This window comes from Neofelis nebulosa, chromosome 15, assembly GCF_028018385.1.
Source record: "Neofelis nebulosa isolate mNeoNeb1 chromosome 15, mNeoNeb1.pri, whole genome shotgun sequence".
Classification (NCBI taxonomy): Eukaryota; Metazoa; Chordata; class Mammalia; order Carnivora; family Felidae; genus Neofelis; species Neofelis nebulosa.
In genome coordinates, this window is record NC_080796.1 from 1,063,486 (window position 1) to 1,090,140 (window position 26,655).

Sequence of the window (26,655 nt, forward strand, 5' to 3'; positions counted from 1 at the left end):
CCCCCCCGCCCCCCCCCCGAGACAGCCGGCCGAGGGGCCGCACTCGGACGCGCCTCTGCGCGATCAGGTGCGCGGCGGCGCGCAGGTGACGCGCCCTTCCCGGGTCGCCCGGGTAACCCGGCCGGGTCGTCCCCAGGCCGTGGGCCCCGCCCCCGGCCGCCCCTCGGGGCCGAGCCTGGGCGGGATCAGCGCGGGGGCGCCCGGGGCGGCGGAGCCACAGTCCCAGCGAGCGCGCGCGCCGGAGCCTGGGGCCTGGAGCCGACGACCGTAAGGGGCGCGGGCTGGGGGCGGACGCGTCGGGGGGCGACTGGGGGCGCGCGCTGGGAGGACGGGTGTCGGGGCGCGGTCCCGGGGGGAAGAGTGGGTGTGGGGGCGCGGTTCCGCGGGGGGCGGGCTCGGGGTGGGGGGGCAGTGTGACTTACTCTCGCTTCGGGGACCCGCGTCTGCACCCGACGGAGGGCCCGGCGCACCCATGCCTGCCCCCTCCGTGCCCCCGGGGCTGAAGGGGCGCGGCGCCCCCCCCCCCCGCCCCGCACTCTCTCCCGAGAGTTCTGCTAACAGGGTGCGTCGCGCCCCGCGGTGAAAAGCACGTGTTTGTCTCTGGACCCCTAAACCCTGCTCGGATCTTGAGTTTGGAAGGCGCTTTCTTGCCTTCGCTGTCCGCCGCCCCCGCCCCCGAGGGGAAAGGGGTGCCTACAGCCACCTGAGGGGACCCGGGCCTGGGTCCCAGTTCACCGTGTGGCCCTGAGTTGCACCCGCCCCTCTCTGAAGCCTAGGCGAGGCGACGGGATCGTGGGGGCAGCGGCTCTAGCAGTGGTCAGTCCCAGTTTGACTTTTTTCTCCACCTGCTCCCTCCCGCCCCCCGCCCCATAAGCCTCGGGGTCCGCAAAGCCTGGATGTGCCCTGCGCCCGCGCGGGCAGACACCCCTCCCCCTTTCTAGACTTCCCTCTCCGTGCCCGAGCAGCACCCAGGCTGGGGGGCGAGGAGGCCTGTGCATTCGGGGTCCCTGCTGTCCGTTCAGCGCCTTTGCTCGGATTCGTGAGCTCTGGTGGGAAATTGCTGAGGACACTGGCAAACGCTGTTTCCGTGCCCCTCCGCGGCATCGCCGAGAGCAACCGTTCTCAGGAGGCCTCGGGGGCTCCAGAAAGTAACACTGGCCTCTGCCCCGATGGCTGGAGGTTGTTGCCCGAGCGAGTAGGGGCTGGAGGGCAGAGCCCCACTGGGCCTGGCTTAGTAAGAAGTTCTGGGATTGTTCAGCATTTATCCCAAACGTCCGCACTTGGAGGGCCATGTGAGGACACTCTTGTTTCCCTGAGGAAGCATGGACTGTGCTCAGGGGTGCCTTCTGCCCTGGGCGGGGGGCTCAGCAGGGAACGTGGACTCACTGGGCTCCCAGGTTTGCTGGGGAGAGGTGGACGATAAAATAAACTTGTAAAATGTAGAGTACGTGTGCCGTCGGGTGTAGAGCCCTGGAAGAGGGAAGGGGGGTGTCCGATGAAAGGGATGCCTTGTCTGAGAGATGGTGGTTGAATGACCCCGAGGAGTTGGGAGTGGCCGGTTGCCATCGGGGATGACAGTGCACCGGGCTGAGGGAAGAGCAGGAGCAAAGGCCCTGTGGCAGGAGCAGTCCTGGCATGGATGAGCTTTAGGTCTGTTTGCTGCGTGCGGGCCTGGCTGCCAGCAGTGTCCTTTGGTGTGAATGACCTCTTGCGTAAACTGAACGAGCTTGAGAGCGAGAGGACTCAGAACTTCTGAACCTATGCTGCCTCTCCCCGACCCCCCAGTTCCAGGAACGGGAGGAGCTCCACGGCCAGTAACTGCTCAGGAGGGCGGCCGAGGTGAACCTCGACACCGTCTGCTCCAACCCGCGTGCTCCCCTGTGCCTTAGGCACCCTGGCCAGACCGGCTTCGGGGAGCGGGGTGCCTGCCGGAAGTGACCGAATGCCCTTGGGCAGGGGGGCCTTTCGAGAAGGAGCACTGGCCATTGCAGGAAGCAGAGCACCACCCCCAGGAACCTCCCGCTCACGTCCGGGCACCAGGTGGAGCTCGCAGGGAGCCCCCCCCCCCCCCCCGCCGTTGATCTGAGAGCCCAGCTTGCACAGGCTTGGTAATCGCTCACCCGACAGCTTTGACTTCCCTCCCGGGCTCCCGGCCCAGGCCCAGGCCCCACTTCTCCACCCTTGAGCGGATGACACAGAGCTGGGCTTAGGGGAGAAGCGAGGGCTGGGGGCGCCCGGCCGGCTCAGTCCGTAGAGCGTGTGAGTGTCGATCTCGGTCGGGGCTGTGAGTTCGAGCCCCAAGTTGGGTGTGGAGGTTACTTACAAATAAAATCTTAAAAATAAATGAACAAGGGAGATCTAAACGTGAGCGGGTTGCCACCGCCGAGGGAGGAGCCCAGAACATACCCACCCGGGGCTGGGTGTGCAGAAAGAGCAGGTGCGTGTTGGTTCGGGGGGACCCCCTGGATCTCATGCTCAAAACCCACCTCTGCAAGGGCCCTAGAGCCCATCACTAGTGATTGGAGGGAACGCAGCGATGTGGACAGAGAACTGGTGTGGAGAGAAGAGCGGGGTCATGCACTGGCCGGGCGGAGACGTCCCCTGCCCGGGCCTGGTCCAGGGATGCAGGAGGCCGGGCCAATCTATCTGCAAGGCTCCTCGTGGCTCCAGCGGGTGGTGACTGTGTGGTTAAGTCCAAACTGATCTTCAGGGAAGGAAATTTGTAGGCGGGGTGCGGTCGGTTCAGATGGGGCCAGGGTGGGCTTGAAGCCCGTGCCAGGCCCGCTGAGGGCAGCTTCAAGGACAGTGAGGGCTCCGGCCCCAGGGTGCGGGGCAAACCCTGGGACAGAGGGCAGGGACTTCAGATCGACACAGAAGTGTCACTGCCCAGCCCGGCGGGCCTCCTGGGGATAGCGGGGGACTGCCGGTGGGTGTTCTTGGCCTGGGCGTGGCCCTTTAGGAGCAGACGCTTTAGGAGCGTGCAATGGGGACGAGGTGGGGTGCAGCAGGGAGAAGGCCTCCCCCTGCACAGATCCCCCAGAGCACCCAGCCACCCTCTGCCCTGAGGAGGGAGAAGTGGTTGGTGCTCCAGGAAATCCTCCCTGGCGCCCGGGAGAGGACCTCGCAATCCCATCCCTGCTTACATAACGTAACACAGCTGAGCCAGCCAAGTTCAAACTGGTGTTTTTGCTTTTGCTGAGGTGTGTTTACCTTGCCAAGGGAGGTCCTAGTTCATCGTTTCTTGACTCCTGAAGGCCTGCCCGAGGCCCCTCCCCCCAGCGGGGCTCACAGACCTGAAGTGGCCCCCCCATCGTCTGTGTCCAGCGGCTGGGGACACGGTCCCGCTGCAGCTAAGCCTCCCCCTCTGAGGCCTCACTGGAGGTGCTTGCATTTCGGGAACAAAAGGGCTCTTCTGTCTGAGGAGCTCAGGGATGTTCCAGAAGATTCCATAGGAGGAACAGGAGGTCAGGTCAGGAACAGGGGTTTCTGCTGCCTTTGGGGAGGCCGGGTAAACTGTGTTCAGGGGTCTTCTTGGGGCTTCTGAGCCGGTGGGCTCAAGAGAACGGCTTTGCCCGAGCTTCGTTTTTGTGAGTCTCTTTAAAACAGAAGGAACCAGCCCTCACTTGTCGGGGTTAGTCGGTGTTCGAAGAGCCTTCCCTCCCAGGGCTTCTCCCTGCCTCCTCACAGAAGGCCGTGGTGCCCAGACGGACCGTCCCCACCAGGGGCCCACGGGCGGCCTTCAGCCGGCTGTGTCCTGCCCCCAGAGCCCGGGAGGGCGCAGGAAACCGGTGACCAGGAACAGGAGGCCCAGGTGGGCCTGTGCCTTCCCTGAGGGCCACCACCCCGGGCAGCGGGGACTTGGCTTTTCCCTAGGGGACGGGCGCCCTTGGCCTCACTGAGTGGTGATCCTCCCGTGTGTTCCCCTTCTTGTCGGGACTGGACAGATGGGGCCTTCTGGAAAGTAAGAGAAGTGCTTTGGTTCCGGGACCAGGATCAGTCCGGTCAGTGACCAGCACAGCTCGGGGAAGTCTGAGTCTCTTACCAGGTTTTTGGGGGGTCGGGGGGGGGGTCAAACAGATGTACTTTCCGGCTTTCCAGGTTTTTTTTTTTTTTTGCCTGTGGGAGGACCTGCTTGCTAGGCCGCATTGTCTCCGCAGGAGCTGACGGGCCCTGCCACCAGGTGCGGGAGGGTGACCTCGTCCCCCTCACCCGGCTCCGGTCCCCGCCCTCCCACAGAGGCAGGGCTGTTTTGTCCACCAGGACCTTCGATGGAGTTCCAGAAGTCGTTTTTGGCTTCTGCGACTTTTATTCCTTTTTGCTGCCCAGACTTCGCCGCAAGCAAACTAACCCCAGGCCCAGAACATTCCCAGACACCGGACCCCGGGCCCGAGGGGCCGCCCTACGGGAAGCACAGAGGCCCTTTCGCTGCCGTCCAGACGGGAAGGCGGCTTAGGTTCCTCAGCCAGGGCCCAGCCAGCGGCGCTCTCTGGTTACACAGCCCTGAGGAGGCATCCTGAGCCCGGAGCACATTGGTCAAGGGCTGGCTGAGCTGGGGGGCCAGGGCGGCAGAGTGAGGTCAGCGCTGGGAAGGAGATCCGGGGTGCTCGGCCGGGCGCCACCTGGCCCGCTACCTTTATCCTCGGGAATCGGAGTCTTTTCTCTGCTCAGAGATGCCAAGTGCCGAAACCCCACGGAGCACAGCGCTCTTTCCGCGAGGCGGCGAGCTGTGGTCCGCTCGGGCTCCTTCTCTTGTCACTTAAAACCGATGGAAAACTGAGCCAGGAGACAGAACAGGGTCTCAAGTGACTCCCTGGGCGCGAGCCCCCAAGCCCCTCCTCGCATTGTTCAGCTTCAGGCCTGCGTGGAAGGCTGCGTAGACGAGCCTGGGGAGGGCTCGACTCGGGCCGGCCGAGTCCCCCCAGAGGTGCCGGGGGCCTCTAGCCCAGCCGGGTGGCCTCCCTCCTCCCACCGAGGCCCCTGCAGCAGGTGCTGGGCGTCCCTCGCTTTCTGCCTTCCGCCACCCTGGGCTTTGGGGCTCATGTTCCCCGGGTCCCGCCTGCTCTTTCCTCTACAGAGACCACCAAGCTTCCTGTCGTGGTCCCAGCAGCACATGTCTTCAGGGAAGGTTCCCTCGGCCTCCGCCCCCTCTCACCCACCTGTCGCGTTCTCGGGATTTAAGTGCAAAAGTGAATGCCCAGGGCGCCCGGGGGGCTCAGTCGGTTGGGCGTCCGACTTCGGCTCAGGTCATGATCTCATGCGTCGTGGGTTCGAGCCCCGCGTCAGGCTCCGTGCTGACAGCTGGGAGCCCGGAGCCTGCTTCGGATGCTGTCTCTCCTTCTCCCTCTGCCTCTCCCCTGCTGGCACTCTCTCTCTCAAAACTAAATATTAAAAAAAAAAAAACCTTTTTTAGCGAGTGCCCGTGTGGGGGCACCACCCCTTGACCGAGGTAACTCCTTGAATCCCCAGCTCAGCAAGGCCTGGACAAGTGGGGCCACCAGCCTGAAGTCATGTGGCTGCCGAGTGGCAGGAGCACAATTGGAGGCCAGAGGTTGGTGCCTAAACACCGGCCGGCTGACCCCTGGCTCCCTGGACGCCCCTGTAACACCAGCAAAACGAGTCCTGTCTGTCTGTCTGTCTGTCCACTCAGGAGCAATTGGAGAGTCGGGTTGGGGGGCGAGGGGTCTGCCGGAGCGTCCCCTCCAAGGCAGCTGTATGTCCCTTCACTGAGGCCCAGAGCAGGGCCCCCCCCACCAGGAAGCCTGCACCACCCCCACCCCACCCCCACCCTGTTTTTACTTCTCTATTATTCTGCTTTGTGGTTGCCTGCAAACTGCATTTTCCCTTCCCTAGGGGCTTGGCTCTGGGCTGTTCTTTCTCCCAGGGCTTGGCTCCCGGCCTGGAGGAGGTAAACAAGGCCCTTGTCGTGGGCAGGGGTGCAGGGCCCATCCCGCCTCACCCATCTTGAGTCCCCGTCCTCGTCTGGCCACTGGGGTTCCAGGGAAAAGGCTGTGGGGGCAGAGGGGGCGCGGTCCGGACGTCCTCTCCCCCTCCTCTCTCCCCTCTTCCCCCCATCCCTCCCCCTCCCCCCCTCCCCAGGCTTTCCCGCTCTGTCTGGGCCAGCTGCCACCAGACCCAACAGCGAGCAGGGATGGCGTCGGGGAGCCCCTGGGAGCCGTGCGTTGGCGGCAGGAGGGCGGGAGGCTCCCTGCCCCGCCGCCTTGGCAGTCCCGCCCTGGCTCCAACGGGAAACCATCTGCTTTTCCCTTTCCGCTGGATGTTCCTTTGCCTTCCTCCAGAGAGGTGTGGGGAAGGCGGCGCGGGGCCCGAGGAGGCACACACACCCCTGCGCCCCACTTTCTGTCTGGCTCGCCTCCCCCGTTCTCGCCCTGCCCCGCAGTGTGCTGTCCAGACAGACCTCCCCCAGAAGGAGCCGAGGCCCTCGCTCTCATGTGAGTCTGAGTCACTGGCAGGAAACCCTCAGGAAGCAGGGCAGAGGGCAGAGGCCTCCTGTGCACAGAGCTGGGCCCTCCCGGCCTCTTTTCTCGAAGAAGAGCCCCGGATGCCCGGCCCCCACCCCGGCCAGTACAGGTGCGCTCAGAACTGGGCTTAGCTGGTCTGAGGGTTCTCGCACCTGCCTGGGTGTGAGGCCGGGGGAGGGGCGGGGGTCTTTGAGGACAGGCTGGCAGGACTCCCCACTAGTGTTCAGCAAGGTCCAGAGTCTGAGCCTCATCTTCTGGATCCCAAATCCTGATATCTGCCGGCCACCGGGCACCCTGGCTCTCCAGTCTTCCTTCAGGGGGAATTTGCCAGAACACCACCTCCCACCTACTCAGCCTTCTCCCTGCATCCCACGGCCCATGTCTCAGAATAGTCTAAGAAGTAGATGATATATATAACTCCTCAAGGAGAATTCAGCCATCTTTCTGGGCACGAGCTCTGGAAATTTTCAACATTGTCAGTGAAAAATTTTTTATTTTGATTTATTTTTTGACGTTTATTTATTTTGAGAGAGAGCGCGGGCAGGTGCAGATGTGTGGCCAGGGGAGAGGCAGAGAGAGAGGGAGACAGAGAATCCCAAGCAGCCCCCACGCCGTCAGCACAGAGGACGCGGGGATCGAACTCACGAACCGCAAGATCGTGACCTGAGCTGAGATGAAGAGTTGAGACGCTCAAGCCACTGAGCCACCCAGGCGCCCCTCGAAGAATTTTTAAATTCATTCTTTCAGCAGAGATTTTCTGAGCATCCAATACGTGCCAGGTGCCGGAGACCAGCGGGGAGCCAGAGAAGACATGGCCTCTACCCTCGGGGAGCTTACTTCCGGGGTGCGGTGGGAGGGTGGGGGCGATATTGCCGCAGGACCTTGAACAGATGTGACCGTGACTCGAGCTAGGGGTGGGAGGCGCACAGAGCTGAACTAGGTCACGGGAGGCTGCCTGGAGGAGGGACGCTGCATTTGAAATCTGAAGGATGAGCAGGGGTTCAGGAGCTGAGGGGAGAGGGTGCTCCCCCACCGCAGGAGGGCGAGGAGGGGAGGGGTGGGCGGGTCAGAGAGCACAGGCCCTGAAGGGTTAACCAAGCATCTCGCTGTTGCAAGGACAGCAGGAAGCTGTCCCGGGGTTTACACCAGGGATGTGCAAGGTCAGGTTTGTATCTGCAGAAAGTCACTCTGGCCGCAGGGCATGCTGGGGGCGGGACAGGGAGGCAGAGCACGTGTGAGGGGACAGGACAGGGCCTTTGCTCTGCTCCAGGGGAGGCGGCCGTGCAGGTGGATTGAGATCGACTTTGGAACTTGCCGATTGATTGGCTCCACGGGGGTGGAACGAAGGAGGGGGTTTCAAAGACGTCGCCTGGGCTCTTGGCTTGCCATTCGGGGGGTGGGTAGTGCCCGTGACAGCGAGGGAACCCCGAAGGAGACAAATTCAGGGGCCCAAGGTCACGGTGCGATCGCAGATGCGCGAGGAGGGGATGTTGAGATGCTCACGAGCAGGGGAGGCGGCAGGGGGCTGTTGGGGTCTTGGTGGGAAACACGCACCTGTCTGTCTGTGCAGGGGTGACGGCGGGAGCCACGTTCGCGGAAAGGGTGGCCCCATTCGGACACAGGTTCTCTGGCGCCCCAGCCAGCTTCGTTGTTGACCCACTGGTTTCCGGAGGCCTGTGGGTTTCCAGATCGTCCTTTTTACAACCCCCCCCCACGGGTCCTTGGCCGCTAGAAAGTCACCCAGCAGGATCCCAGCCACAGCTGCTCAATTGTTCTTGTGTGGAGAGGGCATCTGACGCACTGTGGAAGTGGGGCCGCAGGAAGGCCGTCGCCCTTCTGGTCTTTCCCCTTTAAAAAAAAAAAAAAAAAAAAACAACCATAAAATAATCCCTCTGCCGAAGGGGCACAGATTCGTTCTGTGACTCAGCCACAGCGCATTTCATCCCCAACTGGTGGCCAGTCTTACCCTTCTACGGAGAGAACAGGGAGACACCAGCTGCGGAGGCCACATTGTATGTAAACAGAGGTCAGTGTTCCGCAGAGAGAGGCCCCCTCCCTGCCCCCAGGGCTGGGGCGGGGCGGGCAGGGGCCACTGGTGTTTTGCATTCTGACACCTGTCAGGAAGTTGATTCTCACTTAGAGAAGCAGCCTGAGGGGCGCCTGGGGGGCTCAATGGGTGGAGCCTGCAACTCTGGATCCCAGGGTCGTGAGGTCGAGCCCCACGTTGGTTACTTAAAAATAAAATCTGTAAGAACCGAAAGGACAATTTTGAAGGCTGAGCATTTGTTGTTGAGAGTTTGTCCACGGGGAACTGGATATATTATTTCCCCCGCTGACTTTTTTCAGTTAGTGAGGATGTTAAGGTTTATATAATAGAAAACTCAAAGCAGCAGTGGCTCAAACAATGTAGAAATGTGTTTCCCTGTCACCCAAAGGAAGTTTAGGAGTAAGTCGTCCCGCGGTTAGCAGGAACCCACTTTCCATCATTGTCCTGGTGCTGACCTCTTTCCTCAAGAAAACCTCATGGCCCCAAATGGCTACCAGAGTCCAGGCATCACACCTATGCCCCAGGAAGCGTGAAGGGGGAAGGGCAAAAGGTACGTGCTTCCCAGCCGAGTCCAGGCTCTTTCCAGTCTTCCACACACGGGCAGGATCCATGCACCGTTGTGCACGTTGTGCACTGCACAATCTTAGAGGATGCCACGCACGTCATCCTCTAGATGTATGTAGATCTACGTACAAGTGCTTTCTGGCAGATGGCAATGAGGCATCCTATGACAAGAGCAGCAGATTAGGTTAATTTTCTGGCAGCGTTTTGAAGAATGGGGTCTTTTCCTGATTCACACGGAGGTACTGTCTGGGCCACGAGCGGGGAGGAGGGGGGGCTCCACCCCAAATACACTTACAGCTCTTTGTCAGCACCTAATCGCTCCTTCAAATCCTCAGCTCGATGCTAAGCTGCAGGGAGCACCAGGAAATGCAGTGTTTAGCTGAGCTTTGCCAACAACAACGATTCCCTCCATTCGATTCCATCGCGAGGAAGGAAGGGGCGAATTTAGCCGCCAGGCTCAGCCACCCCGTGTCTCAACCCGAGGGCGCGTTTGCGGAGCGGCCGGAGTTAGGGTGCCGAGTTTTGAGGAACTTGCCCAGGCCCCCTTTTTCTCACACAGCCATGCCGTGCTCCCCTCCCCAAGTGCCCGTCCTCGCCTCGCTCCGGAGTGTTGGCTTGTAATTTACAGGAGGGCCATCCGAATGGCAAACCCGATTTCTGAGTTAAAACTGCCGGCTTCATCATGCAAAAGGAACCGCGTACAAAGGAGGTGAGGTAGAGACCCGTCTCGGCCGGCGCAGGTAGAAATGGAAAGAGTGCGCCCCGGAGGTCCCAAGTGTCCACACCTGTGTGGAACCCGGATGTAGATCCTAGAGGCTCCTTGCTTACACGGCGCACTGTCTCTCGGCCTCGTAAATCCCTGTTTATCCTTAAAACCTCTGCTCCGCTCCCCGCTCATCCGTGCAGCCTTTGTGGCCGACTTAACCACTGCTGCGTTTGCACGCTTCTCCTCGTCTGTGTAGATGGCTGTCATCACTTGTTCATCTGTCTGCCTGTCCTACCAGAGCATGAGCTCCTGCGGCACAGGGCTGTGACCCACCTCTTGTGCCTGCAAAGGGCCGGGCTCACGGTCACAGCCACGCAGTGACCGCCGAACCCGCCTGTGGTCCCACGAGCCAGTTTGCGTTTCCCCTCCCGGGGCCCCGATCCGAATCTCTTACCTGAAAAGAACGAGTGACTTCTGGTGCCTTCCAGACCGCATTCAACTTACAAGAGTTGACTTCGGCTTTTAGGACCAAGCCTCAAATGAGGTGTACATACGGTTTTGAAGCTTGTATTTTTGCCCCGAGCCTAACAGAAACACCGCCTTCGGTGAAACTCCGAGGCTGACGTTCCGTTTACCGGCGACGGGAAGCACCTGCCTGGCTTGACCTCCTGCGTTTAGAGCCGTTACCTTGCGGCAGTCAGGCTCCGAACCCTCAGATCTCGCCGAGTAAAGAGTCAGAACCCGGGCGGGGCGGGGGGCCGCAGTCAAGGGCCGGCGTGCAGGCTCGGGAGGCCCGTGACCACGGCCACCCCAGGCTCCCCACGGGGTGTCCCCGCGGCGGTGACCCCGTGCACCCCTGAGTTGTGTCCCGCACCTGCCCGAGCCTGGCTCCTCGGGTGTCTCTGGCCCAGGCGACACACGGGCCTGTGCCCCCTGCACACTGTCATCGCGGTGAGTGCCGGGCCGGGCCCCGCCACCAGAGGAAACTCCACGCTGCCGTCTCGTGGCCCTGACAGTGGCCTTCCTTTAGGAACGGTCTGCGGGACGTGCCGTTTTGTGTCTGGCCCGTTCGGTGCGGACTGTTGGGGGCCCCCCTGTGTGGACGGATGGCGTCAGGGACGTTTCTAGGTGTGGGGCTCCCCACCTACAGCGCGGTGTGGCGCACCCTCGGGCACCTTCGGGCTGGGTCTGCGCCTCGGGGCGAATCGCGGAGTCCTCGCGTTTGTGAATGTCAAGTTCTAGTAGATTCCGCCAGTGCTCCAGAGAGGTGGTGGGAAAGTCTGCTGCTAGATGTTGACTTCTCCTAGCTTCTCTCTAGGAGTGACCACCACTACGGTTCCGACGGTGCCCTCCATGTGCCCTCGCCTCCTTAAAGGGAAATGTCTCACTTGAGTCTCCTGGTGGCAGGGCTGAGGCCTCCCCAGCCTCCCCGCCTCCCCGCGTCAAGCTGGGGTGATGGCCTCACTGTCTGTCATACACAAAAAATCACCAGATCGAACACTCTAAGTGGGCGAATTATATGGCCCGTGAATTATGCCTCGATAGAGCTGTTTTAAAAAAAAAGCTGAGGGCTCCTGGGGGACTCAGTGGGTTAAGGGTCCGCTCAGGGCATGATCTCAGGGGCGTGGAGCCTCCTTTAAAAAAATACCACCGGGGGGCGCCTGGATGGCTCAGTCGGTTAGGCGTCCGACTTCAGCTCAGGTCATGATCTCGCAGTCCGTGAGTTCGAGCCCCGCGTCAGGCTCTGGGCTGATGGCTCGGAGCCTGGAGCCTGCTTCCGATTCTGTGTCTCCCTCTCTCTCTGCCCCTCCCCCGTTCATGCTCTGTCTCTCTCTGTCTCAAAAATAAATAAAAACATTAAAAAAATAAATAAAAATTAAAAAAATAAAAAAATACAGCTGAGCCGCGTGGCCGTGTTCGGGCCCCCAACACTCCCCGGGCCCAAACCGGGTGCGCCCGGCCCCTGATGGGCACCCTGGGGACAGGCCCCTCCCAGAGACAGCCAGGGGCGGAGCCTCAGAAGCCCAGCATTCCTGGGGGTGGGGGCGCGCGCGCACACGCACACACACACACACACACACACACACACGAGGGTGGAGAGAAGCTTCCAGAAGCATGGAGCAGAAGGCCCCTTAGAAAAGCAAGAGGCCTCAGAAGTGCAGCCCCAGCATCCAGGGCCGCGAGAGGCCACCCTGTGTTGGTATTTTCCCAATTCGGTGGATGAATGCCACAGCTCTTGTCTTTTTCCTGCTGGTTTCTGTTTCTTCCATGTGCTCAGACTCTTCTTTCACAAGTTCCCGCAGTCGGGGGCTGGGTGGGAGGGAGGGTGGGGGTCAGGGTCTCGGCCGGGGGTGGGGGTGGGGGGGGTCTCCGCACTGACGGGCCCTCCTGGCTCCTGCAGGAATCATGTGGCTGGAGATTCTCCTCGCCTCAGTGCTGGCCTTTGTCGTCTCCTGGTTTGTTTCCCGGGACAAGGAGGAAACGCTGCCACTAGAAGATGGGTGGTGGGGCCCCGGGGCGAGGCCCACGGCCCCAGAGGACGAGAGCATCCGCCCTTTCAAGGTGGAGACGTCAGACGAGGAGATCAAGGTGAGGCCCCTTCCCCAGGCGGGGCTGAGCCGAGGGGAGGGCGGGGACGCCTGGCTGTGTTCCCCGGGGAGGCTGGGAGTGGGGTGCCCTCCGCTGTTCTCACACCGGCCAAGGGCAGATCCTACAGAGACGTGCCCAGCCAGCCCCGTGCCCACCCCGTCCCCCTCTGCCCACCCGCCCCTCTGCTCCTCCCTCCCCTGCCCAGAGCCCAGCAGCACCAGGTGGGCAGGGGGTGCCAGCTGGCCCTGGGCGCGGGCATCACGGGTCACAGACAGCAGCTGCTCTCCCCTCCTCCGCGCCCTCCTGCCACCCTGGGGGTGCGTTTAGCCAGAGAAAGCGAGCAGGTTGTCATCAGGGCCTGGGCGGGGGTCCTGAGTGAGACGCAGGGCCGTGGTGACATCAGATGCTGGGGTCCAGAGAGGCCGCCGCAGGGCCAGCATTGGTGACGCACCTGCTCTGTGACAGCTGTTCGAGGCCCCATTCAGTCCCCGTAGGAGGCAGGACCGTCGTTCCCTCTGCACGTGCAGGAATTGAAGCTTTTTACCCAAGGTGACTGAGGGATGAGCAGGATTTGAACCCAGGTCCGTCAGCTCCAGAGCCCAGCCCCCACCCCGCACGCTGGAGTCAGCTGGGACGTGACCAGGGGGGTGTGCTGCCGTGGGAGCTGGGCCAGGAGGGTGACCCGGACGTCCCCTCCCGTTCTGAGCTCGTCGGAGCACGTGTGTGTGCAGGCACGGGCTGGGTGCTCAGAGAAGAGAGGGGCCCTCCCTCCAATAGCTCCTAGTCCCGTGGCTGAGAAAGGAAGGTGCACAGAGAAAACGTAGCTGAGAGATGAGCAGGGGGTACGTGCTTTCACAAGTGCCCAAGTCGTGAGATTTCCGAGGAGGAAAAGAGTACAGAGCAGAAACTGGGTTGCACCCAAGAGAAACCAGGCTGAGGATAACGCCTTTCGTGGGTTCCTAGACTTGGAGTCTAAAACGTCCAGAATCTGGGAGCCCGGGGTGCTATGGAGGACACCGAGAGGGCCCGGGCTGGTCCCCTGGCCTCGCCTGCTAGGTGCACACCTTCCTTCTCTCCCGGTCTGTCATTTTATCCCAGCCGAGTTACAGCGTATCGTTCAGTGCTGTGTACCCGCGTCCGCAAACCACAGCCCTGGGACAGATCTGTCTGCCCCCCCCGGGTTATACAGCCCCCGTGTTAAGAATAGCCTTTACATCTTTAAAATGGCTGAGGACATAACAAGAATAATGTCTCGTGACCCGTGAGAACCACCTGGCCTTCAGACGTCAGTGTCTGCGAATAAAGTTTTACGGGAACACAGCCGTGTGCATTGGTCCGCGCAGTGTCTGTGGCTGCGTCCACACTGCGAGGACAGAGTGGGCCAGCTGCAGCTGGAAAGGGCCTAGAACGTTCATAGTGCCTGGCCTCTTACAAAAAAGTGTGGCGGTCCCCACCAGAGGTCAGCCTAGGTCCGTTAAAGATGCATGTAGCGGTGATGCACTTAAAAACGAAGAGGAGATATACGGGTGACGTCGAGGGTGAAGGACACAGCTTTGGGAACAGCTGCGGTCATGGGAAACGAGGTGCCTTCTGGGGAAAGCGGACGACCCCGAGGGCACCTGTGGCGGACCCGGGGGACCTCACCCTCCCCGAGGGACTTGGCTTCGCCTCCCCTGTCACAGTATCTGGCCGCTGCGGGTCTGCTCGCCTTCTGGAAACAAACCTTCTGTGCTCTGCCCCACCCACCCCTCTCTCCCTGGGGTCCTGCATTTCGCTCCAGGACTTACACCGCAGGATCGACGGGACCCGTTTAACCCCACCTTTGGAGGACAGCCGCTTCCATTATGGCTTCAACTCCAACTACCTGAAGAAGATCCTCTCCTACTGGCGGAATGAATTTGACTGGAGGAAGCAGGTGGAGATGCTCAACAGGTACCCTCACTTCAAGACCAGGATCGAAGGTATGTTCCCCAGACGCCAGCGGGAGAGGGGTGTGTGTCTCAGGAGCGGCCTTGTAGCTTCCGGAGGGGACCCGGACCCAACTTAGGATCCAATTTCTGGTCCTTGGGGTGTATTTACAGGCTGACCTCACTGGGGCAAAAAGAATGCAGAGTCCCCACAAATCCAGTGGGCTTTAGAGCGAGGCAGGAAGACACATCAGTAATTTGAAAGCCAGAGATACGCAGAATCTGGTCCGCCGCTCCGTGAGGGTTTGGAGTCCGTGACGCCGTGACTGCTCAAGGGCGCTCAGCCCGGCGGTCAAGGTCCTGAGAACGATTGCCCTCCCTGTCTGCGGCTCGAGACCTGGCGTCCTGCCGCTGTGGGACGCCGCTGTCCCTCGGCATCGCCTGGGAGGTCCCTTCCCGCCCAAAACTGTCTTGGCAAGGTGACCTCAAGATCATTTGGGTGAGGGAATAGTTTCCTGGGCAGAAAAGCATTTTCCCCAGTTCTGCTGAGAAGTAACTGACGCCCATCAGCGGGTAAGTGTGAGGCGTGGGGCATGATGGTTTGATTGACTTCTGCTCTAAAGTGATCGCCTGGGTTGGGGGGAGAGGGGGTGTGGGGGGGGTTCAGCTCACATCCAGCTTCTCCTGCAGAGACGATACAGGGAGAGAACAAACTCCTCTCCCCGTGTTGAGCTCTCAGGACTTACCCTGAACCTCCCTACGTACCCACAGCAGTGCCAGGTCCCATCACCAGGCTGGACGGACGCCCCCAGGGCTCACCTTGACCTGGGGTGTGCACCTTCTGACCCCTCCCTCCAGCTCCCCCACCCCCAACCCTCCTCTCGTCTCTTTTTTCTACGATTTCGGCTTTCGTTTCGTTTTAGATCCCACACATAAATGAGATCACGCGGTATTTGTCTTTTTTCTGTCTCTGGCATGTTTCACTTAGCGCAGTGCCTTCAAGGTCCACCCATGTTGTCATAAATGGTAAGGCTTCTTTGGAGCGCCTGGGTGGCTCGGTCGGTTGGGCGTCCGACTTCAGCTCAGGTCATGAGCTCACAGTCCGTGGGTTTGAGCCCCGCGTCGGGCTCTGTGCTGACAGCTTGGAGCCTGGAGCCTGTTTCGGATTCTGTGTCTCCCTCTTTCTCTGACCCTCCCCTGTTCATGCTCGTTCTCTGCCTCAAAAATAAATAAATGTTAAAAAAATTAAAAATAATAAAAATAAAAATAAATAAATGGTAAGGCTTCCTCATTTTTTTTAACTTTATTTATTTTATTTGCTTGAGAGGGAGAGAGAAAATCCCAAGCAGGCTCCATGCTGTCAGCACAGAGCCTGACTCAGGGCTCAAACTCATGAAACTCAAGGTCAGGACCTGAACCTGAAATCAAGAGTCAGACACTAACTCGCTGAGCCACCCAGGCGCCCCCAAGGCTTCTTCGTTTTTAAAGGCTGAATAGTATTCCATTTATATTTATAGAGAGAGACCACAACTTCGTTATCTGTTCATCTACTGATGGATACTTAGGTGGCTTCCTTGTCTCGACTACTGTAAATAACGCTGCAGTGAACGAGGGTGCATTATCATCATCATCATCATCATTATTTTTAGAGAGAGAGGGAACCTGCGAGTGAGGGAGAGGGGCAAAGGAGGAGAGAGAGAATCTCATGCAGACGCCATGCTCAGTGCAGAGCCCAACCCAGGGCTTGATCCCACGACCCTGGGATCGTGACCTGAGCCAAAATCGAGAGTCGAAATCTCAACTGACTGAGCGCCACCCAGGTGCCCCCGTTATCTTTTTATATATATTCCCAGAAACGGAATTAGTGGACCATATTTCACTTTTCAGTTTTTGAGGGATCTCCATACTGTTTTCTAGAATGGCTACACCAGTTTGCATTCCCACCAGCCAGCAGTGCACAAGGGTTCCCCTTTCTCCACATCCTCACCAACACTTGGTATCTCTTTTTGTCTTTAAAAAAAAAAAGCTTATTTATTTATTTTGAGAGAGAACAGGGGTGCCCCTTTTTTGATCATGGCCATTCGACAGGTGTGAAGTGGTATCTCAATGTGGTTTTAATTTGCATTTCCCTGATGATGAGTGATGGTGAGCATCTTTCGATGTGTCTGTTGGTTGTTGTCTGTCTTCTTTGGAGAAATGTCTATTCAGGTCCTTTGCCCATTGTTTTAATTGAGTTATTTGTTTTTCTACTATTGAGTCGTTAGGAGTTCTTTATGTATATTGGATACTAATCCCTTATCAAATGCATGGTCTGCAGTTAGTTTCTCCCATTCCCCAGATGGCCTTTTCGCTTTGTTGATGGTTTTCTTTGCTGTGCAGAAGCCTTTTAGTTGGATGTAGCCTCCAAGAAACTGTCATCAAGACCCACGTCAGAGAGCTCTGTGTCTGTTTCCTTCTGGAAGTTTCATGGTTTCAGGTCTTACATTTAAGTCTTTGATCCATTTTCAAGTTCATCTTTGTGAGTGGTGTGAGGTAGGGGTCCAGTCTCATTATTTTCCATGTGACCATCCAGTTATCTCAGCGCCATTTACTGAAGAGACCGTCTCCTCTCCATCGAGTGTTCTTGGCTCCCTTGTCAAAGCTTAGTTGACTGCATATGCCCAGGTTTATTGTGATTCTGTTCCGTTCATCTGTTGGAAACACTTATTTTAACCCCAGAACGATTGATTAATTGATTGATTGATTTAGAATGCTTGTTTACTTATGTTGAGAGAAGGAGAGAGCAAGCAGGGGAGCGGCAGAAAGAGAGGAAGAGAGAATCCCAAGCAGGCTCCACACTCAGTGGGGATCCTGACATGGAGCTCTAACCCATGAACCGTGAGATCATGACCTGAGCCAAAATCAAGAGTCAGACACTCAGTTGACTGAGCCCCCCAGGGACTCCTTGGAACAATTTCAAATTTACAGAAAAATAGGACGGTACGGGAAGTTCCCCTGTACCCACTCCCAGTTTCCCCTTACTGTTAACCTTAGTCTGGTACATTTGTTACAAGGAATGAACCAATACTGATATGTTAATACCTCCACTAAAGTCCATACTTTATTCAGATTCCCTTAGTGTTAAAAACATCTTTACTTTTTAAAAAAATTTTATGTTAATTTATTTTGGGGTGGGGAGGGGCAGAGAGAGAGGGAGACACAGAATCCAAAGCAGGCTCCAGGCTCCGGGCTGTCAGCACAGAGCCCGGCACGGGGCTTGAACTCATGGACCGCGAGATCATAACCTGAGCCGAAGTCGGATACTCAACCGACTGAGCCACCCAGGTGCCTCAAAAACATCTTTATTTTTTAAATTCTATGGTTGTGGGGCACCTGGGTGGCTCAGTCGGTTGGGCGTCCAGCTTCGGCTCAGGTCATGATCTCACGGTCTGTGGGTTCGAGCCCCGCATCGGGCTCTGTGCTGACACCTCAGAGCCTGGAGCCTGCTTCGGATTCTGCGTCTCCCTCTCTCTCTGCCCCTCCCCGCTCATGCTCTGTCCCTTTGTCTCTCAAAAATAAACATTAAAAAATAATAATAATAGGGGCGCCTGGGTGGCTCAGTCGGTTAAGCGTCCGACTTCAGCTCAGGTCACGATCTCACGGTCTGTGAGTTTGAGCCCCACGTCGGGCTCTGGGCTGATGGCTCAGAGCCTGGATCCTGCTTCCGGTTCTGTGTCTCCCTCTCTCCCTGCCCCTCCCCCGTTCATGCTCTGTCTCTGTCTTAAAAATAAATAAACATTAAAAAAAAAAAATTTTTTAATAATAATAATAAAATAAAGACTGAACAACACAGTGTCCACAGACAATGGGATATGGCTCAGATTTCCTCAGTCTTCACCTAATGTTGTATTTCTTTCCCGGGACCCCATCCTGGACACCCCATTACGCTTTGTTTCCATGTCTCCCTAGGCTCCTCTGGACTGTGACAGTGCAGACTTTTTACAAAAGGCTCACAGATCCTAACTTGCCTTGAGCAAAAATAGAAGCCTATGTACATTCTATTTTGGAACGTGGTTTTCCACTTGACAACACATCCCGGGGTCCTTCCGCGTTGCTGAATGCACTCCTATTCGGGGGCGCCTGGGTGGCTCAGTCGGTTAAGCGGCCCACTTCGGCTCAGGTCACGATCTCGCGGTCCGTGAGTTCGAGCCCCACGTCGGGCTCTGTGCTGACAGCTCAGAGCCTGGAGCCTGTTTCGGATTCTGTGTTTCCCTCTCTCTGACCCTCCCCCGTTCATGCTCTGTCTCTCTCTGTCTCAAAAATAAATAAACGTTTAAAAAAAATTTTTTTTTTAAAAATAAAAAAAATGAATGCACTCCTATTCATAGGAGACCTTACCTCCTTTGGAACATACTGCACGGCGTGCGGTTATTTCGAATTCAGATTGTCACCTTTTCATCTGAGTGTAAAGTTAGGGAACACCCACTCATTCGCGCCCGTGCTGGCGTGCGCACGGCGGTCCTTGGAAGCTGTCCCCCGGGAGGGGACTGGTGGCTGGGGGAAGGGCCGAGGCCAAGGCTGACTGTTCACTGTTCCCTTGTATCCTTTTTGAATTTTAAATATTTGAATTTTATTTTCTTGCTTTTTATGTTTATTTTAGTTTTGAGAGAGACAGAGCACGAGCAGGGGAGGGACAAAGAGAGAGGGAGACCCAGAATCCAAAGCAGGCTCCAGGCTCCGATCTGTCAGCACAGAGCCGGACGTGGGGCTCGAGCCCACAGACGGCAAGATCATGACCTGAGCCGAAGTCGGACGCTTAACTGACTGAGCCGCCCCAGCGCCCCTAAATGTTTGAATTTTAAAAGCGAAGGGGTGCCTGGGCGGCTCAGTGGGTTGAGTGTTCAACTCTAGGTCACGATCTCACAGTTTGTGGGTTCGAGCCCCGAGTCGGGCTCTGTGCTGACGACGCAGAGCCTGCTTGGGATTCTCTCTCTCCCTCTCCCTGTCTCTCCCCTGCTCACACGTGCTATCTCTCAAAAATAAATAAATGAACTTGAAAAAAAAAATGAAGACAGATGTTAAAAATCAAAGAGGAAGCCCTCCTTGTTTCCCGGCAGGTCTGTGGAGCCCCAGGCACCCCAGACCCAGGCTGCGGGCTCAGAACCCAGGAGCAGAGCTGGGCCCGGGCCTGACGGGTGGCGAGGGGCCTGGAAGGGGGTGTCCTGGCCCAGCGCCCGCCGGGACAGAGGCTGGAGGCGAAGGGACAAGGGCCCTGAACCTCGGCCTCCCTGTGATCAGCAATGCCGTTGTCTCTGAAGGCCCTGCCTCACCCCCCGAGGGAGGCCCAGGCCTCCTTGCAGAACAGGGAAGCCGGCACAGAGGCTGGAGCCCGGGGATAGGGGCAGAGAGGACCCCAGAAAGTTCGGGGCGTGAGGGTCAAGGACGGCAGGCGATGGAGAGGAGGGAGGCCCTCTGGGATCACCCGGGCCGGGGAGCCAGGGGAAGACTCTCGAAGGCTCGCTGGGCCCGGGCCAGGCCACCAGCGCGGGGACGAGGCCCACGGCACCTGGGTGCAGCCACAGCAGGCCGCTGTCCGGACGACTCAGTGTTTCGTGCTGTGACGTCCTGGGGAACCCCAAGGCGGTCCTGGGGTCAGGCGGTTTCCGGGAAGGGAACAGCCCTTTAATAGCTCTCGCCTCTGGGTTTTTAAACATCCAGGCACCCCTTAACTTTTTTTTTTAAGTTCATTTATTCATTTTGAGAAAGAAAGAGTGTGAGCAGGAGAGGGGCAGGGAGAGGGAGACGCATAGAGATGACTTACAAAAATAAAATCTTGGGGCGCCTGGGTGGCTCAGTCGGTCGAGCGTCCGACTTCGGCTCAGGTCACGATCTCGCGGTCCGTGAGCTCGAGCCCCGCGTCGGGCTCTGTGCTGACGGCTCGGAGCCTGGAACCGGGTTCGGATTCTGTGTCTCCCTCCCTCCCTGCCCCTCCCAGGCTCGCACGCTGTCTCTGCCTCTCAAAAACAAATAAACATTAAAAAAATAAAGACAATATCTCCGATGCCTGCCGGCCTGACTGTGCTCGTCTCCCCAGGGCTGGACATCCACTTCGTCCATGTGAGGCCGCCCCAGCTGCCGCCCGGCCGCACCCCCAAGCCCCTGCTGATGGTACACGGCTGGCCCGGCTCCTTCTACGAGTTTTATAAGATCATCCCCCTCCTGACTGACCCTGCGAACCACGGCCTGAGCGAGGAGCACGTGTTCGAAGTCATCTGCCCTTCCATTCCTGGCTACGCCTTCTCGGAGGCAGCCTCCAAAAAGGGTATGGGGACTGCGGGGGGCGGTGTGGACCGGGCCTGCCCGCCAGGCGGGGAGCCAGCACACCCTCTCGGGCTCTGAGGCGGGCGAGGGGCGGTGGTGACCGACGCTGGCCCCGGGGCCCCGACTCCCGTGCCCTCGGGAGCTCCCCGCATCTGGGCCCCGGGCTGTCCCGGGCCAGCGAGGCTGACCGAGCCCCACAGGAGCACACTGGTGGCTGGCCTGAGCCCGTCGCGCCCTCGCTGCTTGGCTGTCCCCTCGCTGTCCCTCCCTGCCACGCGGACACCAGGCTCGCTCCCTGCGGGGCACTGGCCGCGGCCTCGCCACCACCGTTGGGCCCCGGGACGCCTCCTCCCCTCCTGTGAGCTGCTGTCACCCTAGCGGGGGGGGCGAGAGGGGTGTGAGGAATTTCACAGGAGCCCAAGAGGACCCCACAAGTGACTTCCTGTGACTCTGTTCTCCTTCCCTCCCAACCAGGCTTGAATTCAGTGGCCACCGCCAGGATCTTTTACAAACTGATGCTGCAGCTGGGCTTCCGGGAGTTCTACATTCAGGGCGGGGACTGGGGGGCCCTGATCTGCACCCACATGGCCCAGATGGTGCCCAGGTGAGTGTGCGTGTGCACAGCCCCCGCGAGGTCACTGTGTGCGCGGGGGCGGCAGGATCTGCCTGCGGGGGTCCACCGGGCGGGGTGTCTGTGGGCCCAGGGGGAGAGGACGGAGGGGCCCCTGTCACCCAGCCGCGCCCAGAGCTCTTTGGTGTGGATCCTCTCCGTTCGGTATCACACGGGGTTGGTGACGCTGGGCCAGGTGCCCAGACAGAGAGGGACAGATAGAGGAGGGGAACGTCAGAGTGGACCCTTCTGGTGGCCTGAGCCTTGGGAGAAGCCAGAACTTTCTGGAAACTCTGTATTTCCCCCTCCCCAACGCCTCCCTCCTCCTGCCGGCCTCCCCCCACCCTTGCCCTGGCCCTGGCCCTGACGCCAGCCTCACCGGGGCCCGCTCTCCGCCCTCACAGCCATGTGAAAGGCCTGCACTTGAACATGGTTTTCATTTTAAATGGCCGCATCCTGACCCTCTTCCTGGTTCGGCATTGCCCGAGGCTCTTCGGTTTCACCCAGAGGGATATGGAGCTGATGTTGCCCTTCAAGGAGAAGATTTTCTACAGACCGCTGCGGGAGAGCGGCTACATGCACATCCAGAGCACCAAGCCCGACACCGTGGGTGAGCCGGCGCTCGGGACACGGCGGCCAGGGCGGGGGTCACTCCCCTTCCATCCAGCCGGGCGCTGTGGGGGGGGGGGGTGGGGGGGGAGCTCACCCGCCCCAGAAGCCGCGCTCCAGGGATGCACACCTCCTGGGAGGGACCTGAGCTCTTTCTTAGGCTGCGTGTCTCCGCTGAGGTCATTTGAGGTCAATTGTCCCAGACGACAGCTTGAGCTGAATGCCGTGTGCACTGGCTTTGACCCCTGACCCCTGGACTCTATGAGCCTGCACGGAGCAGGAAGCCCGGGGGCCCGGCAGCCCCAGGACCGTGGGGGGTGGAGGGGGTCGTGTCCATTTGTAACAGATCCCCTATTTTGGACGTTCAGGCTGCTTCTTACTTTTTACTGATCAGAGCGTATAAACCAAAAGCCCCACCTTTTCTTTTTAAATGTTTATTTATCGTGAGAAAGAGTGAGCAGGGGAAGGGCAGAGAGAGGGGGAGACAGATTCCTAAGCAGGCTCTGCACCATCACACAGCCTGATGTGGGGCTTGAACCCGCAAACCACGAGATCATGACCTGAGAAGTCAAGTCGGACGCTTTAACCGACTGAGCCACCCAGGCGCCCCAACCCCACCTTTTTTTTTTTTTTTAGTTAGTTTATTCATTTATTTTAATGTTTATTTTTGAGAGGGGAGGGGCAGAGAGCGAAAGAGGGAGAGAGAGCGAATCCCGAGCCGGCTCCGCGGTGTTCGCACAGAGCCTGAGGCGGGGCTCAAACTCACAAACCCTGAGATCATGACCCGGGCTAAGATCAAGAGTCTGACGCTTGACCAGCTGAGCCACCCAGGCGCCCCCGGGTCTATTTACGTATGCAGGTAATCTCTACACCCAAAAGGGGCTCCAGCTCACGACCCCGAAATCCAGAGTCGCACGTTCCACCAAATGAGCCGACCGGGTGCCTCTGAGACCCCACCTTTTAAAAAACAGCATTCATACAGATCTCGCTTGTGGACCTCCCCGAACACAGGACGCTGCCCGCGTAGTGGGTGGGCCCCCAAGAAGCCGTGAGGGTGTCCCCCTTTTACTCAGATCAGGATTCCAAGGCCAAGGGTTAAGTAGACGGGGTGCAGAGCACCCCAAGAGTTAGGGCAGAGCCGTGCTCCGACCTGGGCGCCGCCCTGTGGGGCCCGCAGCAACCCGTGTCCTGACGGCCAGCTCACGGGTCCCAGGCCTCTGTCACTCCCCGCCTCTCCCCTCGCCAGGCTGCGCTCTGAACGACTCACACAATCGACAAATCTGTAGTGGACGGATGAGCTCTGAGAGACCGTCCAGAGAAAGGAGGCCTTGCCTTGTCTGAGGGGCGGGGCGGAAATGACTGGGAGAATCTACTGGACTTGGGCTTTGAGGGATGAGGAGGAGTTTGCCGGCGGACAGGGTGGAAGAAGGGAATTTAGGCGAAGAGAAAACACCAGGTGCTCCTGGAAAGGCTGGCTCGGCAGAGGCCAGGGCAGAGGGCAGGGACGCAGGGGCCGGGCCATGAACCCGTGCACAGCCCTCACCTTGGGATCTGTTCCCCATCCCACATTGGAGAGGACCCCGGGGGGATGGGCTTCCACCAGGAGCTCCTAGGCAGGGCTGGCCCTGTTCCTTGCCCAACAGTACCTGCAGCCAGGTGAGGATCCCCACCAGACCGCCCCCCCCCCGGGCTGACCACCCACTGTAGCTGCTGCCTGGCCCCCGGGGGCACCAGAGCCTGGAGCAGGGGGCAGGCGCCATCAGCTCTGTGTTCTAGAAAGATCACTGCGGTAGGCCAGAGACGGGTGTGGTGGTAGTTTCCAAGCCGGGACCGGAGCCGAGGGAATACGGGAGCCCTTAGCCACCTCGCTGAAAGCCCAGTTCACAGGGTTTGAGAGCCGATTCTAACCATTCTGTTCCCATCAACTGCTCTCCATTTGGAGGTTCCCTTGTCTCTGTTCCCGCTCCGGGCCGCTGTTGCTGGAGACTAAGAATGTGGAAACGAAGATTCCTGATGAACGTGTTCATCATTCTGGAGAAGCCTCTTTTCTCCCAAATCCTTCGTATTTTCATATTAATGTTAATGCTCTCCCTTCCCCCGTCACTATCTCAAGCTGCACCGGTGGGGAGCAGGGCAGGGGTGAATCGTGGTGCCGAGGACAAAAGCATATTTGGCCGACGGCCTCCCAAGAGCCGACACAAACAAGTAAATTCGGCAAATTGGCTTCGGTTCGTCAAAGTCACTGCCCTGGAGGCGGAGAGCTGGGCAGGCGCAGTGACGCTGCGGGGCCTCCCCCCGCGAGGGGGGCAAGCAGGGCGTCGTGGGGTCGGTGTGAGGGAGGTGGCAGGGGGGGCGGAGGAGGGGTGCCTCGAAGTATGCATGTGCGCATGCACTTGCATCCGTGAGCGTGTGTCCGAGAGGGGCTGGGCACAGAGCACACTTCTGTCCCGGACGTGCTGGGTGCCAGGTGCCCACTGGGGAACGGGACTGACATCTGAGCCTGGGGAGGGGTCCAATGGGAGGAAATGACCCTCTCTGTGCTCGGGGAAATTAGCAGTTGGCATCAGTGCAGGTGGGGCAGCATCGGGGGGTGCTGGGGGGACCCCTGGCTTACTGGCTGCTTACTGGGAGGGGGACGGAGGGAGGTCTGGGAAGACAGAACATAGTGAGAAGGGCGAGTGTGGATGGAGAGTTGCAGCGTCGGTGGGGGGGGGGTTGCCGAGGCATGGGGGATGGGTGGGGCAGGGGAGGGGAGGCAGAAGGCAGGCCCGGGTGGCATCGGACGGCAGACCGTGGGCAGGGGAGGGAGACTTGGAGGCGGATGGAGGGATCGGGCCCCCCGACAAGGAAGCTTAGATCTCCTAAGCCCCCAGGACTGGAATGGAGCAGGGAAGGCCCGAGGGGAGCTCTGTGCAGACTTGGGTTCCCTCAGGGAGGCTGGCGGGGTGGGGGCTGTGGGTGGCACGTGGCCATCGGGACGCACCGAGGGTTGGGACCCGTCCCCAGAGCTGGAGTCCCCTGGGGTCTGCGCACCAGCAGGTGGGTCTGGGTGGCCGAGGGCACTGGCAGGGCGTTGTGGGAATGAGAGGGGACAGGGTGGGAAGCTGGCGGGTCTGTGCGCAGTGGATGTGGGGTTTCTAGGGTCAAGAGGACCAAATGGCTCTTTCCTCCCCAAGGGTGGAGCCCCGCAGCCTGGGTGGGGTCCCCCTGCTCAGCAGTCCCAGCCTGAGTGTGTGTGTGTTGGGGGGGGTCTGCACAGGGCCCCATGACTCCTAGGGTGACTCACTTGGCGGGAAGCTTGTGGGTAATGCCAGGCGCGTCCAGGGGCTCCAAACGCTGCCTGGAAACCCCGTCCTGCCCAGGCCCCGGCAGGGGCGAGCCCACCTGGGGATGGTCCTCGAGGGCCAGAGGTGGGCAGCCACCTCCAGGCACCCGGTGGTGACCAGCCCAAAGCCTCTGGGTTCGGTTGTCCTCACCTGCTGTTTCCTGCCCAGGTGGGACCGCTCTGGGGGTGGTCGGGGGTGCGGGCGGCCATGAGGGCCAGCGGAACCTGCCTCATGCACGGTCCGCATGCCGCGTCACCTGCCATCATGGTGGCTGGTGACCCTGGGCGGAGCCTGCCTGTGCCCCGGTCGCAGTGATGTCTGAGGGGGGGGAAAGCAGGCAGGCCTGGAGGCTGCCCTCTGGTGCACCCGGGGCTCAGCGGCCGTCTGGTTCTGCTTCCGCAGAAAGTTCTCCCTGGACGACCTGCTGACCAACGTCATGCTCTACTGGACAACTGGCGCCATCACCTCCTCCCAGCGCTTCTACAAGGAGAACAGGGGGCAGCTCTTCAAGCAGGATCGGTAAGCCTGGCCCAGCCCAGAGGCCTCCAGGGCAGGGAGCCGCAAGACAAGCCGGCCTTGAACCCGAGGGCAGACGCCCAGCCTGAGAACGAATTTGTGGGCAGGCCGGAGGTGCTGGGAGAAATCTTGTGCGTCTAGAGTTAGCTCAGGAAGGGAACGCGGGGCCGGCCCGCTGTGCCACCCCTGCTTCCGGGGCCCCTTGGACCTTCACACGGAGACCCTCAGGTGGCAGCAGAGGGACAGGGGACACCTGTCCCACCTGGCCCTGTTCCCCAACCTGGCCAGCCCTTCCAGAAAGGCCCTGGGTGGGTTGGAGTTGAGGGCGCGGTCACAACCCTGGCTCTGACCTCCTGTCCCCTCCGCCCCGTCCCTGAGCCCCCGCTGTGGGGACAGAAGGGGACCAGGATGCGACGTTGCCTCTCAGGGGATCTCTGTCCCTTCCAGGGTCAAGGTGTCGGTGCCCACCGGCCTGGCCGCCTTCCCGTGTGAGCTGATGCACGTACCGGAGAGGTGGGTGAAGGGCAAGTACCCGAGGCTCGTGTCCTACTCCTACATGCCCCGCGGGGGCCACTTTGCCGCCCTCGAGGAGCCGGAGCTGCTGGCCCAGGACATCCGCAAGTTCGTGGGGCTGGTTGAGCTGCCCTGATGCCACGGGGGTGGCCCCCGGGGCCGAGTCTCCCTCCCCATCAGCCACCCCCTCCCAGTGCGGCCCCCCCATCCCCCTCCCTCTCCCTCCCCCCCCCACCCCCCCCGGCTTCTCTTGGCGAAGGTGTATCCCCACCCCCGCCCCCTCCCCTGCCCGTCCTGGGCCCCAAGCGCACTGCACGCACCCTCCCACACGCAGGTGGATGCCGATAAATGATTTTAGTCCTCAGAGCGGCTGGAACCAGGTGACCTCTGCTTGTCCCGGCCCCACATAGGGTCCCCTCCCAGGAGAGCTGGCAGGCATACGGTCTGGGCTGGGGAAGGAGGCCCCACTCGACCCCCCCCCACCGGGTG

The 26,655-nt window shown here is 59.8% G+C and overlaps 1 protein-coding gene and 1 long non-coding RNA gene across 2 annotated transcripts; both read left to right on the top strand.

Moving 5' to 3' along the window:
* Positions 1–2,120: 2,120 nt before the first annotated feature.
* Positions 2,121–26,388, top strand: LOC131496443 (epoxide hydrolase 1-like). The gene is made up of 9 exons (XM_058701992.1): positions 2,121–2,437; positions 12,198–12,385; positions 14,166–14,346; positions 20,366–20,593; positions 21,067–21,196; positions 21,607–21,812; positions 23,058–23,093; positions 25,461–25,656; positions 26,101–26,388. Exons 1-9 carry the CDS (start codon positions 2,344–2,346, stop codon positions 26,300–26,302), a joined length of 1,461 nt encoding a protein of 486 aa, XP_058557975.1. The 5' UTR covers positions 2,121–2,343; the 3' UTR covers positions 26,303–26,388.
* Positions 3,836–6,172, top strand: LOC131495970 (uncharacterized). The gene is made up of 3 exons (XR_009254225.1): positions 3,836–3,978; positions 4,014–5,548; positions 5,648–6,172. It is a non-coding gene; the product is annotated as an uncharacterized LOC131495970 (long non-coding RNA).
* Positions 26,389–26,655: the final 267 nt, after the last annotated feature.